Raw genomic sequence first — 19449 nt, 5'->3', positions numbered from 1 at the left:
AGCCCACCTGGACGTGGTCGTGTGGGGGCTTGGCAGTCCTGACTGCCACCACGGTGGCGTGAGTGACCCGGGGTCCGTGGCTGGGGCAGAATCCAGTCACTTACGGTGTTTAATGTGTGATGGCTGTGCAGTGTATAATCACCACCGCGAGAAGTTACCGCACACCCGGGGGGTGTAAGACGGCAAACACCTCTCGATTTCCGTGGGCAAGAATTAAGGAGTGACTCGGCTTCGCGGTCCTGGCCAGGCTCCCTCAGGAGGACTCGGGCAGGGTGTCAGCTGGGGCTGTCTCGTGGGAAAGCTCGCCCGGGGCTGCGCTGGGTCGGAGGGGCCAGTCATGCTCCTGCCAGGAGCAACCCCCACACTGCAGGGGCCTCTCTGGGGCGCTCCTGGAGCCGCCTTGCATCATGTGTCCTGCGACCTTCCCCAGAAGCCACCGTTAGGAAACACATCCCCACATCTAGCCCACACTCGGGGTGAGAATGCGGCTCTGGTTTGAAGAACCAGATAGTTTGGAGAACTATCAGAACTTGTAGAAAAGTGAAGCCATCCCACGAATGGCACAACAGTGAGCAGGTACACGGGGTCTGTGGCTCCCAGGTCCCCTGTCCGGGGTGTGTGTGTGTGCGCGCGCGTGCGCGCGCGCGTGCAAATTTGTGAAAGCAGCTGTTGTGTTGGTCTGCCATTGGGAGACCCCACGGACTGGGCAGCTCACACAGCAGGACTGGATCTTCTCAGTTGTGCTGGGATCAGGGTTCTCAGGGGGTTTGCTTCTGGTGAGATCCCACATCCTGCCTTCCGGCCCTGTCTTCACCTGGCTGCGGCCCCCCCCCCCCCCCCCCCCCCCCCCGCATGCAGCACAGGGAGGAGGCGGCAGTGTGCACTCAGTGTCCCCTGATCCTATGGGGACGGGACCTCCCCTCCCAGGCTTCGGTCCCGAGGCCTGGGCTCCTGCAGCCACGGTAGGGGTTAGGGCGTCAGCACAGAACTGAGGCACAGGCAGGGGAAGGCACGCTGGGAACAGGTCTCTGTCTTTAACACCAGCGGTGGCTTTCGTGACCCCTTCCTGCGCGTCATTCTCTTACCGAAGGCATCTTTCCTGGGGGCCACACCACCTGGGAATGGCCCTCCGCTTTGACATGGCATAAGAATTCCCATCCTGGGCACCTGGGTGGCTCAGTGGGTTAAGCCGCTGCCTTCAGCTCGGGTCATGATCCTGGAGTCCTGGGATCGAGTCCCGCATCGGGCTCTCTGCTCAGCGGGGAGCCTGCCTCTCCCCTTCTCCCTCTCTCTCTGCCTGCCTCTCTGCCTACTTGTGATCTCTGTCTGTCAAATAAATAAAATCTTTAAAAAAAAAAGAATTCCCATCCTGGTGTAGGGCTGGGCAGTCCCGCAGCCCCCGGGGCCGTGTGGGGCCATGTGGTGCCATGTGGCCCTCCTCCCACAGTTTTACGTGATTTTACAACGTTTAACAGTTTCAGTAAAATACAGCTGAGCCTGCGTCCATAGAAGTCAGAAAAGTGAAATTCTAAGTCAGATGCTGTTAGAAATAGAATACTGAGGCTTAAACGATTGTGAGTTTTAATACAGCTTTTCAGTATTTTAGTACTTTTTCAACTACTTTAAGTTTTGGCGGTGAGGGGGGAGTTAACCATTAAAAACCACATAAAAACATGTAAAAGCATCATGTCTCTTTTTGTCTTAGGGTTCCAAATGGCTCGGCACAACACCAAGAAACCCTTTGTTTAAAAACTTGATACATTAGGGGCGCCTGGGTGGCTCAGTGGGTTAAAGCCTCTGCCTTCGGCTCAGGTCATGATCTCAGGGTCCTGGGATCGAGCCCCGCAGCAGGCTCTCTGCTCAGTGAGGAGCCTGTTTCTCCCTCTCTCTCTGCCTACTTGTGATCTCTCTCTCTCTCTCTCTGTCAAATAAATAAAAAAAAACAAAAACAAAAAAAAAAACTTGATACATTGGAGGCACCTGGCTGACTCTGCCAGGAGAGCATGCGACTGCAGACCTCAGGGTTATGAGTTCAAGTCCCCCGTGGGGTGTAGCAAGATTACAGAAAAAGTAAACTTTAAATAAGGGACCCCTGGGCGACTCATTCTTCATGGGTCATGATCTCGGGGTTTTGGAATAGAGCCCCGCATCAGACTCCCTGCTCAGTACGGAGCCTATTTCTCCCTCTCCCTGCCACTCACCCTGCTCGTGCTCTCTCTGTCAATAAATAGAATCTTAAAAAAATAAATAGAAAAAAATAAAAGCTTGGGAGCACCTGGATAGCTTAATCGGTTAAGCATTTGACTTTTTTAAAAGGATTTTATTTATTTGACAGAGTGACACACGAGAGAGAGGGAGCACAGCAGAGGAGTGGGAGAGGGAGAAGCAGGCTTCCCAGCAGGCAGGGAGCCCAATATGGGGCTCGATCCCAGGACCCTGGGATCATGACCTGAGCCAAAGGCAGATGCTCAATGACTGAGCCTCCCAGGAGCCCTGCATTTGACTCTTGATTTTGGCTGAGGTCATGATCTCAGGGTTGTGGAATCAAGCCCCATGTTGGCTTGGAGTCTCCTCAAGATTCTCTCTCTCCGGAGTGCTGGGGTGGCTCAGTTGGTTACATGCCTGCCTTCGGCTTGGGTGGTGGTCTTGTGGTGCTGCGATCAAGCCCCGTATTGGGCTCTGCTCAGCGTGGAGCCTGCTTCTCCCTCTGCCCATCCCTGCTGCTGTGTTCTCTCTCTCACACACAAATTTTTAAAAATCTAATAGAAAAGGTTCTCTCTCTCCCTTTGCACACCCCCCACCAGCTCACCCTGCCTCTAAATAAAATCTTTTTTTTATTACAAATTTATTTTTTTATTACAAATTTAAAACATTTTTTACTTATTTACTTATTTTACAAGATTTTATTTATTTGACAGAACAAGCAGAGGGAGAAGCAGACTCCCACTGAGTAGGGACCCCGATGCAGGACTTGACCCCAGGACCCTGGGATCACAACCTGAGCCATCCAGGTGCCACCAAAAAGACAAATTTGACATTCTGTCTATCATGGATCTTTTCCATTCATTTTAAATTGTTACACCATCGTATTAAATGCCGTTCACTTTGATGACTGAGGTCTTCGGGGCCCTGTATATTTGTGCCCCGGTGGAGTGCTGTGCTTGCCTCGTATTAACTCAGGGACTGTTGTCTGGGGACATCTGTGGTCCAGACTGGGGGAGTCCTGGGATGGAGTGAGCAGGGTCAGAGTTGATCCTCAATCCCCCGCAGTGCCCAGGATGCCCTCAGACAGTCACCCAGCCACTCACAGTGGCTCCTCTCATCATCTGATTTCGTTTCTATTTCTTAACCTTGTGCAGATGGCAGGAGAGGATGTCTTCTCGGCCCCAAGACAGGCAGTCCAGGAAAGGGAGCTTCTAAGTGTGGGCAAACCAGCGGGGGTGGGGTGGGGGTCGGGGGTGGGCAACGACTGCCGCACCCCCTCCAGGGGCTTCCAGCTTCTTCTCCCTGCTGGCATCCCCATCACGTTCACCTGGACCAGCCCCCAGGGGACCATCCCTGGGGTTACCCCAGGTGGTGCTCAAGGCTGACTGGCTGCGTACTGGAGGCAGCGGGAGCCCAAGAGGGTCAAACGCCCCCAGGAGCAAGTGAAGGCCAGCAGGCTGGATGCCTGAGAATGGTGAGGGGCCCCTAAGGTGCGTTTGTTTGTATGTATGTTTGTTTTTTAAAGATTTTTTTATTTATTTGACAGATCACAAGTAGGCAGAGAGGCAGGCAGAGAGAGTGAGAGGGAAGCAGGCTCCCATCAGAGCAGAGAGCCGGACGTGGGACTCGATCCCAGGACCCTGAGATCATGACCTGAGCGGAAGGTAGTGGCTTAAACCACTGAGCCACCCAGGCGCCCTTAAGGTGATTTTTTGATGGTGGTTCTTCAGGTCAACTCCTGGGGCCCAGCACCACACGTCCACCAGCGTGGAGCTAGCGGAGTCCAGGAGACAAATGTTGGCCGAGAAGTGGTGAAACTGGAGCCTTCCCCCAGCCCTGTCCTCTCCCCACCAGAGACCAGCTGGTTTCCCACGTCCCTCCCCTCGCTGGCCCAGGGAAGATGCCGGAAGGAGGGGATGGAGCCGTGGCCGGTGCCAGGAGGAGGCCAGACCTCACGACCACCGGCAGGAATGTGAGATGGGGCAGGCGTCACGACAAGCGGGAAAACCGTTTGGCAGGTCTAAGAACTGAACAGAGCGCCTGGATGGATGGCTGTCAGTGAAGCGCCTGCCTTCGGCTAAGGTCACGATCCTGCCATCCTAGGATCAGGTCCTGAGTCAGGCTCCCTGCTCAGCGGGAGGTCTGTTTCTCCCTCTGCCCCTCCCCCTGCTCGCGCTGGCACTCGAATAAATGAAAATTTGAACGTAGAATTACCACGTGACCCAGCAATTCCACGTCGGGGGTATACCCAGACTTGAAAGCAGGAGCCGAGAATGGTCCTTGGGGGTCTGACCTGATAAGGTTAACACCTTTTCCTTTAGGTCTTTGTGTGGTTTCACTGACTGTAATAAACATCTTTTAACTATGGTTTTTTAATTTTTTATTATTGTATTATTAGCCCCGGGGGTACAGGGCTGTGAATCGCCAGGTTTAAACCCTTCATAGCACATACCTTCCCCATGTCCGTATGTGACTATAGTTTTTAAATGAAATAAAATCATACAAGCTGGAAATAGACAAGCCCAGTAGTGACCAGGATTGCCTTGCATAAAGGTCAGGGTCCTGAAGTCCTGGGCTCTGGCCTGAACCGTCCAGAGAGGAATCTAGCGTCCCAAGCCGGCTTTGTATGGTTCGGGTCAGGGGGCCCGCCGGCCCACTACTCCCTTCATCTGTGGGGCTGCGGGAGCGATCCTCTGGGCCTGAAGCCGTTAGAACAAGAAGTTACACCTGCGCTCCCGGCGGCGGATTGGGGTTCCCCGGCTAGGACCTGCCTCCTCGGACCGGCCTCCGACCGCAGCTGGGAAGACCCCTGCAGGGAGGCCAGCTTCTGCTTCCCCGCGGAGCCTGCCCCCGCCATCGCCGTGCCCCTCCGCCGCCCGCGACCGGACGCCAGGACAGGCCGCTCGGGGTCCGGCCGACCTTCCGGCACCGGCCGCAGCTCCCTCCCGCTCGCCCCGCCCTCGTCTCGCGAGCACCCGGCCTGCGCCGGCGAGGGCAGGGGCCGACGGCGGGGGAGCCGGCCTGTCCGGCTGGGGAGCGGCGTCGCTGAGGAAGGTCCTGGAGCCCAGGGCCGGAAGGCGGCCGGACCGCGGCGGCGCGGGGGGGTCGCCCCTCATTCCCAGGCTTCGGGAGGGATCTGGGGCGCGCAGGGCGGCGGGTAACCACGCCTGAAGGCTGGGAGACGGGGTCCGGAGCTGGCCGGGTGGGAGAAGGCCCGGCACTGGGCGGGCAACCCGAGATTCGAACGGGGACCCGCGGGCAACGGGACGGGAGGCAGGACGCCGGCAGCACAGCGGAGCAGCGAACCACGCAACAGACCCGCAGCTCGCGGCCCACCGGGCCCAGGGCGCAGGCGCGGGGCGGGCCGGCAGGCGGGCCGCGCGCCGCCACCAGCCCCGCCCCCTAGCCGCACGCTGATTGGAGCCGCCGCCGCGGGGCGGGGCCGCCGCCCACGGGGAGGGGCCCGCGCGGCGCCTGCGCAGCACGGGGCCCCGCGCGCGCGCGGGCGGGTGGGCGGAGCGGGCCCCCCGAGCGGGGGCTGGCGAGCGCGGGGAGGGGGCCGAAAGGGCGGCAAAGCCGGCGCGTGCCCGGCTGGGGGCGGAGGGCGGGGGCCCGAGGGCCGGAACAGCCGCGGCAAGTGGCGGCGGCGGCGGGGACGGAGGCAGCTGAGGCGGCGGCGGCGAGCGGGGGTCCGGGCGGCGGCGGCGGCGGCTGCGGCGGGCCGAGGAGCCGGGCGCGATGGAGCGGAAGAGGTGGGAGTGCCCGGCGCTCCCGCAGGGCTGGGAGAGGGAAGAAGTGCCCAGAAGGTCGGGGCTGTCGGCCGGCCACAGGGATGTCTTTTACTATAGGTGAATGAACGTGCCGGCCGGGCAGGGCCCCAACGGGCGCCTCCCAGCGGCCTCTGCGGCGGCCCGGGCGCCTCGACCCGGGCTGCGGCCTGGGCCCCGCGCGTGCGTCGTGCGTGCGTGCGTGCGTGCCGGCGCGCGGCGGCCCCGGGCCAGTGCGCGTGCGTGCCGCGGCCCCGGGCCAGTGCGCGTGCGTGCCCTCCCCCTCCCCCGCGGCCGCGTGGAGTGCGGGGCGGCGCGGGCCGGGCGGAGGCCTTTGTTCGGCGGCCGCGGCGCACCGGCCGGCGGGGCAAGGGGCGCTCGGCGCGGGCCAGACGCCGCTGGGAGGCGGGGGTGGGGGCTGGGCTGTCCCTTGGATCACGCGGGGCGCGCGCGCAGCCCGCGGCGGGGGCGGGGGGACCGCGGGCTCGTCGGTGGGACGAAGAGCTGGTGGGCGGCGGCGGGGGCCGCGGACAGTCGGCCACCTGCCGTCCGCCCTCCCCCTCCCCTTCCCTGCCTGAGCGCAGCCGGACGCCTTGTGTCCGAGCCCCCGCTGTAGCGGCCTGGGGCGCGCTCAGGTCGCGGACACCCGCCACGTGTTGAAGGGCCCCGAAACCGCCCCGGCGAGGCCGAGGCGGGGCGGGACTGCTGTCCCGCCCACCCCGCGCTCGGGTCCCTCCGGGGACTTTGCCGGTCCCCTGGGGGGAGGAGCGAGGCCGGCGGGAAGGGAAGGGCCGGCGCCTCGGCCACGACCCCGGTGCGGGTTCCGGTCCCCGGAAGATCGGGGACCCCGTAGCATCAGGCACTGAAGCAGTGTGACTGCGGCAGCGGCTCTCGGGGACACCGTCCTTCGCTGCTGGCCGTCGTGCCCTGCCGTGCCGGCTGCTGTGCTTCTGTGCTGCTGATCCCGCGCGTGCCCGCGTCTGTGTCCCCGTCAGAGCCGGGCCGAGGCAGGTCTCCGGCTCCGGCGCTTCGCTGCGCCTGCTGGGGTCTGGCCCAGGTCCTTGCTGTGCCCCTGGGAGTCGGACCCGCACCTTCCTGACCTGGGCGGCGGCGGCAGCTGGCTGCCCGTTGCTCCCATGGTTGCAGGTGGTGACATGCGCTGAGAAGTGCAGGGCTCTGTGAGGGCCAGCCATGGGGTGCCGGGGGCGGCTGCGGCCGGTCAGGGAGGGCTTCTCGGCGGAGGCGGCGGTGGAGCTGGGAGGGGCTGTCCTGGCAGCCCGCGCGCTGTGCAGAGGCCCCAGGAGGCTGAGCCAAGGGCAGCGGGGTGGAAGCTCCTTGAGAACGTTCCTCCGCCTCCCGTCCCCACCTGTGTGTGCGTCTCTTGGGGCCTCAGCCCAGTGGGGTCTTCCTCTGAGGCCCTGACCTGAGCATGAGGGTCTGGCAAGGGGGGAAAGCCCTAGACGGGGGACAGATACACTGCCAGGTTCCCCTGGCCACTGAGCAGGAGGAAGTGTCGGGAGGGTTCCCTCCCATTCCTGAGTCTTTGAGCTGGATGACCCACCAGGCAGGTGGGTGTCGCCATCACTCCCATAGGGTGGGGGGTTGGGGGTGTGATCTGGAACCCATGGTGTTTTCCGGAACGTGGGTCTCTGGCCTCTCCACCTACTGGAGCTGCGGCTGAGCCAGGTGGCTGGGGGGGAGCGTGGATGGATTCTCCTCGTTCTCTCAGTGCAGGGGGAGGGAGGGCACGAGGGCCTTGAGTCCAGCAGACCTGGCGTGGGGTCCAGGCCTTGGCCCTGGGAACACGTGGGCCTCAATTTCCTCGTCCCTAGAGCGAGTGGGGGAAGGGGGTGTGTTCTTGGCAAGACTGTCATGCAGGAGGGGCGGAGCGACCCCCCAGATCGTTTCCGGGGGTGGAACAGCGGTCTGCAGCCGTGAGTTTCCTTTGTGAAAGTCGCGTCTGACGTCTTCTGTCCAGCAGGAGGTTGAGGGGCTGTGGCAGGTCAGTACCCCAACCTCAGGGATAGCTCTTTGGAGGGGTACGGAGTAGGGAGCGCTTCTCCAGGGGCCCTCACGTTAGAGGTAGAGCCACACTCAGGAAAGGCAGGAGGGACTTAGCATAGCGGCCCCCTTCCTTGGGGCAGCAGGCTGAGGTTGCACCTTGCTGCTGGGGTATCGTGGGTGCCCGCGCACTGCTCCTGGCCACCCTCGCAGCAGCCCTTCCCGTGATGGGAGGCCAGGCTGCGCGTCTGCGGCTGGGGCTCAAGGCTGGGGCGCAGCTCCTCACGCCTCAACCGGCCACCCGACGGGCCACCTGCGTCCCCCCGCCTCTGGCTGCTGGTGTGTGCCCTGCAGCTTCGGCCCCGCTCCCAGAGAGGCCACGGTGCTCTTGCTTCCACGTGCGCTTTCAGAGCCACGCGGGGTGGTGGTTCTCCATGAACCAGCAGCGGCGTTCTCGGGGTCAGAGCTGGTCCGCAGAGCCGCTTTCGCGAGCTGAGATGCGGCAGCGTGCGCCGTGGAGTGCTGTTCTTGGCACACCCTCAGAGTCGTGCAGCCGTGACACGTCTAGCTCCAGAACATTCCATCACCCCCAAAAGAGCTTTTTGTCCATTGGCATCACTGCCCCTGCCCCCGGGAGCCACTCTCTCTCTCGAACGGCTTCATTGAGGAAACGATTCACGTGCGTACGGTTCTCCCGTTTGAAGAGCACAACTGACGGTTTCTGGCACATTCATAGACGGGCATGGCCACATTTCCCTCACCCCGAAAGCCCTGGACCCTTAACCGCCAGTGCCCATTACCCGCAGCCCCTTAACCTGTGCTCTGTGTCCATTTGCTGTTCTCACGTACCGTTGCGGGGGTGGGGACTGGAGGCAGAGAAAGGCTAGTGCGTTCCGGGGGGTCCTTTCCTTCCTCCGTGGCCCTGACCCCGGTGCCTTCCTGCTGTCCTGGGCATGTAGGCCCAGTGTGCCCGCGAGCCAGCACAGTGTGATGGAGCAGTCCATCGTCCCGAAGCCAGGAGTCTGAGGCCCTGTGCGCTGGGCTCCCGGTCCTGGCAGAGGCGCCCGGGCCCTGGGGAATCGCCCAGCCTGCAGCCACGGCCCTGCTCGTCCAGAGGCCCCAGTGGGGGTGCCAGAGCCGAGTGCTGCTGGCTGCCGCGTGGCTCCTGATGCCGGAGGGGAGGGGGTTTCCGTCTGCTGCGCCTCCACGCTGCCGTCCAGGTCCCTGGGAGGCTCGGGGACAGGCGTGCTGTTGTGTGGATTAGAGGCACCCGGCCTGCCGGGTTCTTTCTGGGACGGCTCGGCAGAGATGCCCCCCGCGTGCTGCGGTTTACCCGCTGGAAGTGCACAAGTTGGCCGAGCCTTGTGTCAAAGTCCTGCAGTCCTCACCAGGGTTAACCTTAAGACAGTCCTTCTCCCCAGGTGGGGCCCCGTCCCTGTTAGTGGTGACCAGCCCCCTCCCCAGCCCCTGGCCCCCACGGGCCCCCTTCCTGTCCGTGGACGTGTCACACACGTGGACTCACCCCCTGCGTGGCCTGTGTCTGGTTCCCTCCCTGTATCTCGTGGGCCTGGGGTCTGTCCTTGCTCCCGCTCGCGGCCAGGGACGCTCCTGTGCGTGGGGGACCGTGTGTGCAGCTGTTTTCCCATCCCAGTGTGCATTTCGGCCGTTGTCATCTCACGCCCTCACCGAGTTCTGCTGCTCTGAGCACCGGTGTCTGTGCCGTCAGGTCGCTGGGCGAGCGGGACTGCCATGCCGTCCGGGTCCCAAGCGGCAGGCGGCGCGCCCAGTGGTTACTGATGCCCACTGGTGCTGTTGGTGCGTTGGGCAGGGCCCCAGAGGGTCAGCGCTCATCTGCTACAGACGGGGGCCCACACCGTCTGCGAGCTGAGTGGGGTTTTCGAGCGTCCCCGCTTCAGAGCACCTGGCCTTGAACTTCCCAGCAGGTCCCGCTGAGCAGCTCTTGGGGTGCTGGCCCAGAAGCCTGAGATTTGACCGCGCCCCCAGGATGCCCTAGTTCCTCCGTGGTACCCACGGGGAGGAGACTGTGGTTGGGGGTTGTTCCTCAGCCACCTGCGATCCTGGGTTCTTTCCCAAGAACATGGCCTAGTTGTGTTTCTGGAATGTTCTGAAATGGGAGCCAGGCTCCTGGGGCCGGGCCCCACCCTTCTGCACCAGGGCGTTGAGCCCCACTCTCAGCATTGAGGTCTGTTGGGGGCTCCGGCTGGGAGGCAGCCCTGGGGACGGGGCAGGGGTCAGCTCAGCGCGCCCTGCCTGCCACTGACCGCCTGTCCGTCCGCAGCCCCAGTGGGAAGAAGTTCCGGAGCAAGCCCCAGCTGGCGCGGTACCTAGGGGGCTCCATGGACCTGAGCACCTTCGACTTCCGGACGGGCAAGATGCTGATGAGCAAGGTGAACCGGAGCCGGCAGAGGGTCCGCTACGACTCGGCCAGCCAGGCCAAGGTGAGCTGCGGGGGCGCGGGGTGGCCGGCTGGCTCTGCCCGGCATGGCCCTCCTCGTGGGCTCACGCGCTCAGGCACACTTGGGGCGCACGGGTTGCTTTAACAAACGATCCACGAATGAAGGCACCTGGGGGGCTCTGTCAGTGGAGGGTCCGACTACTGGTTTCGGCTCAGGTCGTGATCCCGGGGCTCTGGGATCGAGTCCCGACGCAGGCTCTGTGCTCAGTGCGGGAGTCTGCTTCTCCCTCTCCCCCTGCCCAGGCTCTCCCTCGTAAATCAGTAAATGGGGCGCCTAGGTGACTTAGTGGTTGGTTGTCTGCCTCCGGCTCAGGTCATGATCTCAGGGTCCTGGGATCGAGCCTCGCATCGGGCTCCCTGCTCGATGGGGAGCCTGCTTCCCCCCCTCCTTCTGCTCCTCCCTCCTGCTCTCGCTTGCACAAGCTTTCAAATGAATAAATTTAAAATCTTTTTAAAAATCTTGGGGCACCTGGGTGGCTCTGTGGGTTGAGATTTCTGCCTTCAGCTCAGGTCATGATCTCAGAGTCCTGGGATTGAGCCCCACGTCGGGCTCTCTGCTGAGCGGGGAGCCTGCTTCCCCCTGTCTCTCTGCCTGCCTCTCTGCCTACTTGTGATCTCTCTCTCTCTCTGTCAAATAAATAAATATAAAATCTTTAAAAAAAAAAAATCTTGGGGTACCTGGGTGGCTCAGTGGGTTGGGCAGCTGCCTTCGGCTCAGGTCATGATCTCAGGGTCCTGGGATCGAGTCCCGCGTTGGGCTCTCTGCTCAGCAGGGAGCCTGCTTCCCTCTCTCTCTCTCTGCCTGCCTCTCTGCCTACTTGTGATCTCTCTGTGTCAAATAAATAAATAAATATTAAAAAAAAATCTTAGGGGCGCCTGGGTGGCTCAGTGGGTTGAGCCTCTGCCTTCGGCTCAGGTCATGATCCTAAAGTCTTGGGATCGAGCCCCGCGTCGGGCTCTCTGCTTGGCAGGGAGCCTGCTTCCTCCTCTCGCGCTCTCTCTGCCTGCCTCTCTGCCTACCTCTCTGCCTACTTGTGATCTCTGTCTGTCAAATAAATTTAAAAAAAAAAAAAAAATCTTAAGAAAAAAAAAGCTACTCTTGGGTGGAGAGAGAGGTTTCCACACTCAGTTCGTCGTGGTACTGAAGTCGTCTCTTTTGTCTGCTGAGAGGAATCTGGAAACTACAGGAAAGTAGAAGGAAGGAGAGAACCCACCATCACTCTGTCCTTGGGAGAGGCCACAGGTCCGAGGCCCCTGGCCATCCCCGGTGTGCCTGTTCCTCTGTCCCCCCAAACCTGGCCGTGCTGGTGTCCCTGCAGGGACTGGAGGGCAGTGGCTGGTGGGCCACACGCAGTTGCCCGGGGATCCTGTGTCTCTGATGGACGTGTGTGCTGCGGGACAGTCACAGCAGGGCCCCCTCTGCACCGTGCTCCAGGGAGAACATGGTACCGGAGGGTGCGTGGGGTCCACCCGGAGCCCCAGCACGCCCCTGCTGTAGGCAGCGCGGAGACTGGGCTGGGCTTGCTGTCACCCCGGCTCTGGGGACGCTGCGGGGTCCGCTGGTGACCGAGGGGCACGGGGTCTGTTCGCCAAAGCCCACAAGGAGGGGTCTCCCCACTGGGAGAGCCCGCTGAGGCCCAGGGCCGCCGCGCCAGCTTCCGTGTCTCCGTAGGGCAAGCCGGACCTGAACACAGCCCTCCCCGTCAGACAGACGGCGTCCATCTTCAAACAGCCAGTGACCAAGATCACCAACCACCCCAGCAACAAGGTGAAGAGTGACCCGCAGAAGGCCGTGGAGCAGCCTCGGCAGGTGAGCCCCCCGGCCCCGCGCATGGCCCCAGGCCGGGTCCTTGTGGACAGCAGGGCGGCGGGGGACCCGTGTGTCTGCCCCCACACCTTGGACCGTGCCTCTCCGCACACTGTCCCCAGAGTCCCGCGGTCCCGCCTGCGGGCGTGAGCTCCTCGCTCTGTGGGGCCACGGGATTCTCTGCCTCGCAGGCGGTGCCGGGCCGTGGTGGGGGCTCTGGGAGGCCTCGCAGCCCTGGGCGGACAGTGGACTGAGAAGCGAGGTTTCAGGCCGAAGGGGGTTCTGCCTCCCTGGGGTTGCCCCGTGGTGTGGGAACCGTAGATGGTCGGCATCGATGGCAGGGCCGACACCGTGGGTTGCGGTTTCCGTGGCCTTGGAGGACGGGCCTGGCGGGAAATCCTGCGGGTCCCGCCGCACCCTCACTCCCAGGCAGGTGCCTCTGGCATGTGGGGGTCAGAGGTCGTGCTGAGACCGCTGTCCCACGTGTGGAGGCTCCACTCTGGTCGGGGCTGGCCAGGGCTGCCGCTAGTGGGGACACGCCCCTCAGCCCTGTGTCTCTGCGTCTGGGGACAGCTTTTCTGGGAGAAGAAGCTGAGTGGTCTCAATGCCTTCGACATCGCCGAGGAGCTCGTCAAGACCATGGACCTCCCCAAGGGCCTGCAGGGTAACCGCAGGGGGCGAGCATGCCAGGCACAAGGGCTCCTGCAGGCAGGGGGGTGGGGGGCCCAGTGGCCCCGCAGGGGTGAGGCTCCCTCTGTGCCGGACAGGGCTGGTCCGGGCCCTGGGCCCCTGATCCTGGCGGCCAGCTGGCGGGCCTGCCGCAGCACCGGCGGGAGTCGGCTCACGAGCCGTGGAGGGCGGGCGGCCGACAGAGACGGGGCGCCTGTGGTTTTGTTTCTGCGCCGTGGAAACGCTGCTGCGCTGTCACGGGCGGGTGCGCCTCTGCTGCAGTCGCGAGGGGGCCTGAGCGTCTTTGAGGGCAGATCGGGGTCAAAGCCCGAGGCTCTGGGAGAGGGGCCTCAGGTGCCTGGCGGTGACCACCCGGCTGTGCCCGGCAGGCGTGGGGCCAGGCTGCACGGACGAGACCCTGCTGTCGGCCATCGCCAGCGCCCTGCACACCAGCACCATGCCCATCACCGGGCAGCTCTCCGCCGCCGTGGAGAAGAACCCTGGGGTGTGGCTGAACACGGCCCAGCCCCTCTGCAAGGCCTTCATGGTGACCGACGAGGACATCAGGTACTGCTGTGCGCGCGTCCCCCGCAGTCACGCGTCTGTGCCGGCGCGCCCCAGGGCTCGAGCGAAAGTGGCCGCGGTGAGGGCGGATTTGAAAAGCACCAGCAGACGCTTTCTCACGAGTCTTGAGTTCAGGGCAGGCCAGAGGCAAGGCGGCCAGCGGAGGGGAATGGGAAGCGTGCGTGTTCTCTCGGGACGTTCTTGGGAAGAGAAAGGGGTTGTTGACTTGTGCGGACAGGCTCGCGGCGTGGCCTGCCCGTCCTTGGGCTCATGAGGCCTTGCAGGTGCCTGCTGGGTGGGTTCCAGGGAGCAGTGGGGAGAGGGGTGCCACCAGACACGCCACAGGCCCCGAATGCCAGCCCAGGTTTATGCTGGACCCTGCGGCTGCTGGGGCTCGGCGGGGCTTCCCAGCCAAGCCGGGTGCAGGTGGGCTCCGGGCAGGAGGCCCCCACGTGCCGGAGCCATCTGGGAAGGCGTCCTGGGGAGGAGATAGTGTGAGTCGGCAGCAGGGCCAGAAACCACTAGAAGCTCCAGACGAGAGGGACCTGTGTTCTTGCAACTAAAGTATCGACACGCCGCTGAGTTCAGAGCAAGTTCATGGCTCTCTGGAGCCCACGCGCTGACGGGCTGGGAGCGCCGGCGCCGTGGCCGGGAGTGGCTCACCGCTGGGGTCGTTGTGAATGTGTCTCCCGTGTCCGTGTGGGGAAGACACGGAGTCCCCCACCAGCCCGTAGAGGAGCTCGTCTCCAGGGAGTGGAGAGTGTAAGAAAAGAACACAACCACCTGCAAAGACTAGCGGATTTTTATTTTTTTATTTTATTTTTTTTTTTTTTTATTTTAAAATATTTTATTTATTTATTTGACAGAGAGAGAGGTCACAAGCAGGCAGAGAGGCAGGCAGAGAGAGAGGGAGAAACAGGCTCGCCACTGAGCAGAGAGCCCGATGCGGGGCTCGATCCCAGGACCCTGAGATCACGACCTGAGCCGAAGGCAGAGGCTTAAACCACTGAGCCACCCAGGCGCCCCGACTAGCGGATTTTTAAAGCCAAGCCGAGTGTCTAGAAATAGGAAAAGCCACAGAAAGGAGAACGTCACGTCACGGGTTAGGTAGTGGACCTGGGCCCGTCTGGAGAGGAGATGGGGGGCTGCCGGAACATGGAGCCGGCATCGGCCCAGCTTGAAGCCAGACAGCGTGCTGGCCCCTATTCTGCTGAGGGTCCCGGCCACAGGGAGGGAACGCGAAGGGTCTCATGGCCTAGGCTGGCGGTCTTCTAGACAGCCGTGACAAGGCAAAAGACCCAAGAAAGTCGTGCTCCATCTAGAATTCTCCAGCAAAACTCTGGCACTCTCTGGACGAGTGGCCCTGGCTAGCCACGGTGACCGAGCACCGTTGTCCCTTTTCTCTTTGCAAACCGCGCTCGAGCGACAGTGAGGGGAGTCACGCGCACCCAGGCACTGGGCCCGGGGCGGAAGGCAGACGGGTGTGCCTGGGCAGCCGCTGCCTGCAGGGCGTGCCGGTGGGGGGCAGCCGGGGGGGGGACCCCTGCCCCCGGTGTCCACCAGTGGAGGCGGAGTGTAGGGCCCAGGAGCCCAGCCAGAGGGCTCCGTTGTGCAGCCAGGAGGAGGGGGCGAGGGCGGAGGACGCTGCGGGGTGGCGGGGCCCCGGCCAGCGCAGCCTGCGTGTCCCCAGGAAGCAGGAGGAGCTCGTGCAGCAGGTGCGCAAGCGACTGGAGGAGGCGCTGGCGGCCGACATGCTGGCCCACGTGGAGGAGCTGGCCCGGGGCGGCGCGGGGCCGCTGGACAAGGCCGGCGCCGACGAGGACGACGACGAGGACGACGACGAGGACGAGGACGAGCCCGACCAGGACCAGGAGATGGAGCGCGTGTAAAGCAGGTGTGGGCTGGCGCTTGGACGGGGCCACGGGGAGGAAGGCCGTGCCCCGTGCGGGGGGCGGCTCCCAGCCAGGGCGCTGACGGTGCCCTCTCCCCGTCCTTCCAGAGGCCCCGTGGAGCCCTGCGTGCGGGGAGCCCCCTGCAGACTCCGCTGTCTCTACACTCGGACCAGGCTGGCCGGGGATGATGCAGTCCCTCCTAGGCCTTCCCAGGCGTGTCCCCTCCCCTGGGGCCACGGGGACACGGCTGGAGGACAGTTCCTGCCTGACGGGCCCCCCACGTTTGCTCTCCTCGGAAGGGTCTGGGTCCAGAAGCGCCCGTCGGCCCTGGGCCTGGCTGCAGGGAGCCCTCCTTGGAGCCCTCGCTCCGCCCTGGACTCGGGGCCGGCCTCGTCCCCAAGGCCACGTCACACAGGACAGCTGCTGCGGGGCGGCCTGCGAGGGTCCCCAAGGGGTAGAGAAATATTTTTTGGAACAGTCTTGCTCCCTGCTCCCGGCATGTGACAGACGCTGCTCCAGGGTCCGCACGTCAGCCCTCCAGGAAGGGGGTGCGGGACGGCTGCCGTGTGCCCCACTGGCGGGCGGGACCGTGGCCGCTCTGAGCTCATCGGAAGGCGCACGCACAGCCCAGACGGTTTCCTTCAGTAAACCCATGTTCGAACGAGGCTGGATGTCCGCTCGCCTGCTCAGCCCGTGTGTCTGCTGCCCGTGGAGGCGAACTTTGCCTTTGTGTCGGGGAAGCTCACCGTCGACGGCGCAGCCGACCCTGCCCATGGTCAGCCAGCCACCGGCGCCAACCAACTCCCAGCCGACGTCCCGGGCCGGGGCTCGGAGGCAGCCGTGCCACCAGCCAGGGCTCCACGTCCCCCTTACCCCTGTGGTGGGGACGGTGACGCCCGGCGCTCAGCCAGAGCTGGTGCTGGGGCCACGGCATCTCCGGGGTCCTGTCCTGGGGTGTGTTCTGTGGGCCCAGCGTTTCCAGCACCCAGTGCCCAGAGCAGCGGCCTCGGAGGAGCTCGGGGTGCGGAGGCTGTTGGAACCATGTCACTCCGGACGCCGCCTCCTAGCCGGGGTGCCTTGGGCGAGGGGAGCCCTCCTGTCCCCGCTCAGCCCGGGCCCACGGCCTGAGACCGTCGGGCGGGACCTGGGCTGTTGCGTGTGTGCCTGTCACCCTGGCTGATGCGGAGAGCCTCGGAGGTGGCGGGAGGCCCTGGCGGTCCGAGGACGCGGGCCAGCACACAGCAGCGTCGTGCCCGGCCCATCAAAGCACAAATCCTCTGGGACCGGCGTGGGAGCGAGTGCAGGCCTGCGGGGGGGCCCGGGCCACCACTGGCCCCGGGGAGGGCCCCTCCCCTGCGGCCACGTGGCCTACTGCCCTTCAGAGGCCGCAGCTGTTGAGGGAGCTCTGTCTGGGGCTGGCCCCTGCGTGGGCCTGAGGTCCAGGTGCTGGGAGCCCCTGCCCAGTGGGGGGGGCTGCGGGGCCCGGGAGGCACCGTGTCCGGTGGGCGACTGTTGAATAAAGCCGTCTCGGTGAGTGTGGTTCGGAGCTTTCACTGTGCAGACCCGCGGCCCTGTGTCCGGGGAGACGGACTCCAGGCCAGGCCTTCAGCACCCGGTTTCATGTTGGTTGCCTTATTGTGAGCTGGTGAAGGGGGACCCGGGGGATCGATTGGCCTTTCCCAGGGAGGACAGGGTTCGGCTCCCAGCACCAGACTCAGAGCCCCCAGGGTGCGCGTGCGCTCCATCCCGAGTGTACAGTGGGGGGTCTGCCCCAGGAACTCGGGGCGGGGGTCCCTGGGGCCGGCACTGGCAGGATGCCCGGGAAGGGTGCCCGTAGGGAAGTGACCCTCCCGGCCCCAGTGCCTGGCCGCCACCTGCCCACGCGCAGGCCGCAGAGGGTCTGCCCTGCTGCCTGCAGGTCTTCTGTCCCCGTCTCGCAGCCAGTCAGAGCCTGGGCCTGAGCCCCGGCCACCGCACACTCCTCCCAGGCTTGGGCTCTAGCCTGCGGTCGGCCCCGCTCTCCCGGAGGGGCGCGGCTCCCAGAAGGGACACAGGCGCAGGGTGTACCAGGCTTGCCCAGGGGCCCCAGCTGGAGGGACCATCCTGGCTGAGAACTTGGGTCTTCCTGAGTCCCCAAGTCCAGACCCAGAGAGGCCTATGAGGGGCCATGAGTCCCGGGAACCTCAGAAGCTAGCCCGGGCCCAGGGTCCCAGGCCAAACGTCCAGCCACACAGCGGACAGGACAGTGGTCTGGGGTTCCCCACCCCCACAACAGGGCCCTCCTCACCCCAGAGCCCATGCTGACCCTCAGCCGGGGCCCCCACACAAACTCTTCCCAGAGAGACCCCCGGCGGCCTGGTCCCCAGCCGCGTCCAGCTTCAGCGTCTGCCAGCGCGGCATGCTGGGGGCCGGGACCACAGACCAGAACGACCGCCGGTCTCCGCCCGGTCCGCCCAGCTGCCCCCACTCCCAGGGCAGGCACAGAGCTCTCCCTCCGGGCCATGTTTCCCCCCGCCCGACACTGCTTGAGGGTCCCGGGACACCTCACCCATGTGAGCCTCCCGCGGCTGCAGCGACAAGCCTCCAGCAACTTGGCCGCTTGAGACCACACGGGTGGATTCTCACAGTTCTGGGCTCGGAAGTCCTAGTGGTGCAGGCAGGGCTGGTCGCCTCACCCAGGCCCCAGGGAGACCCGGCTCCTGCCCTTTCCTAGCCCGCGGCCCCCTCCATCCTCCCTGCCAGCAGCGCAGGGTCTACCCGTCTCCGGGACCCCCGCCCTCTGCCTCCCTCTGGTGAGGACGCCAGCCCCCCAGGAACCCGGGGTCACCCCCACCTCGGGGCGGTGATGAGGTCCCCTCTGCCACAGGAGGGGACATGTCCTGGGTCCCAGGACAACTATAGTTGTTCAACCACATTACCCAGAAGATGAGATTCCTTATCTCTGGGCAGCCTGTGGCCTGGCACGGCCCCCCAGCCTCAGCCTCGACCATGTCTCCCTTCCAAGCTCCCTCTAGCCCCAGCCTCTGTCCGCGCTGGCCCCTGGAGGGCGTGAGCACTGGCTTCAGAAGCCCAGGAACCGCTCGGCTCAGGATCCACCGAGTTTGCGGAGGAAGGGATCCTAGGGGTGACAGGAGGCAGTGACATGAACAGAGCAGGCTGCGAGTTTACTGGTCCAGACCTGGCCCGGCGGGCTGGAGCAGAGGGACCAGCTTGCTCTGGTTTCTAGAATAGTCGGACAGGATGGCTACCGCGGCAAGAGGACTCCGTTTCAGTTGGTTACAACCAGAACACCCCACTCCCACCCAGGCACCTGGAGAACGTTCCGTCACCTGGGACTGTGTGCGGCCCAGTGCGGCTCCAGACCAGGGACTCTCGGCCTTGGCCGGGGCCGGGAGGTGGGGGTGTCGCTCAGACGCTGCCTGGAAGACCCCGTAGGGCTTGCTCCAGATTCAGGCCCTCAGAAGGCGGAAACAGCCCCAGGGTCTTTCAACAAACAAACGGAAACTCCAGCTGGGAGTAGGAGTGAGGCCCCCATGCGCTGTCCTGGGGGCGGACCCCGAGCCCACGACGCCTGGGGAGGGAACCAGACACAGACCACCACCATGATTTCTTTTTTCCAGTGTGGTGTTAATTTTACGTCACTTGCCGCGACTGAGGGACACCCAGACATCTGGTGAACGTGAGTTCTGTGGGAGCCCGTGGCTGTTTCTGGAAAAGATGAGCATTTCTTTTTTTCTTTTTCTTTCTTTTTTTTTTTTTAAGATTTTATTTATTTGACAGACAGAGATCGCAAGTAGGCAGAGAGGCAGCCAGAGAGAGAGGAGGAAGCAGGCTCCCTGCCGAGCAGAGAGCCCGATGTGGGACTCGATCCCAGGACCCTGGGATCACGACTTGAGCCGAAGGCAGAGGCTCAACCCACTGAGCCCCCCAGTGCCCAAGAGATGAGCATTTCTTCAGCAGAGGGACTGAAGACCTCTCCTGTCCACGCGGGCACCCATTCCAGCCACCGGGGGCCTGAATGCGACCCGGGGTGGAGGGAGGGCGGACTGCTTCCTTCCCAAGCTGAGC

At 63.9% G+C, this 19449-nt stretch overlaps 1 protein-coding gene across 7 annotated transcripts; it reads left to right on the top strand.

Moving 5' to 3' along the window:
• Nucleotides 1-5737: 5737 nt before the first annotated feature.
• MBD3 (methyl-CpG binding domain protein 3) lies at nt 5738-16920 on the top strand. Of its 7 annotated transcripts, none has more exons than XM_045990016.1 (7): nt 5738-6053; nt 10273-10432; nt 12122-12259; nt 12830-12920; nt 13315-13492; nt 15180-15383; nt 15489-16920. In XM_045990016.1, the coding sequence occupies exons 1-6, from the start codon at nt 5944-5946 to the stop codon at nt 15376-15378; spliced, it is 876 nt and encodes a 291-aa protein (XP_045845972.1). In that variant the 5' UTR covers nt 5738-5943; the 3' UTR covers nt 15379-15383; nt 15489-16920. The 7 variants fall into 7 exon arrangements, with proteins under 7 accessions (XP_045845972.1, XP_045845973.1, XP_045845976.1 ...); XM_045990017.1 differs by having other exon boundaries at nt 5743-5957; XM_045990020.1 differs by lacking the exon at nt 5738-6053 and adding an exon at nt 7141-7540.
• Nucleotides 16921-19449: the final 2529 nt, after the last annotated feature.

Source organism: Meles meles, chromosome 20 (genome assembly GCF_922984935.1).
Source record: "Meles meles chromosome 20, mMelMel3.1 paternal haplotype, whole genome shotgun sequence".
NCBI classification, from domain to species: Eukaryota; Metazoa; Chordata; class Mammalia; order Carnivora; family Mustelidae; genus Meles; species Meles meles.
This window is presented reverse-complemented; position numbering and strand designations above follow the sequence as displayed.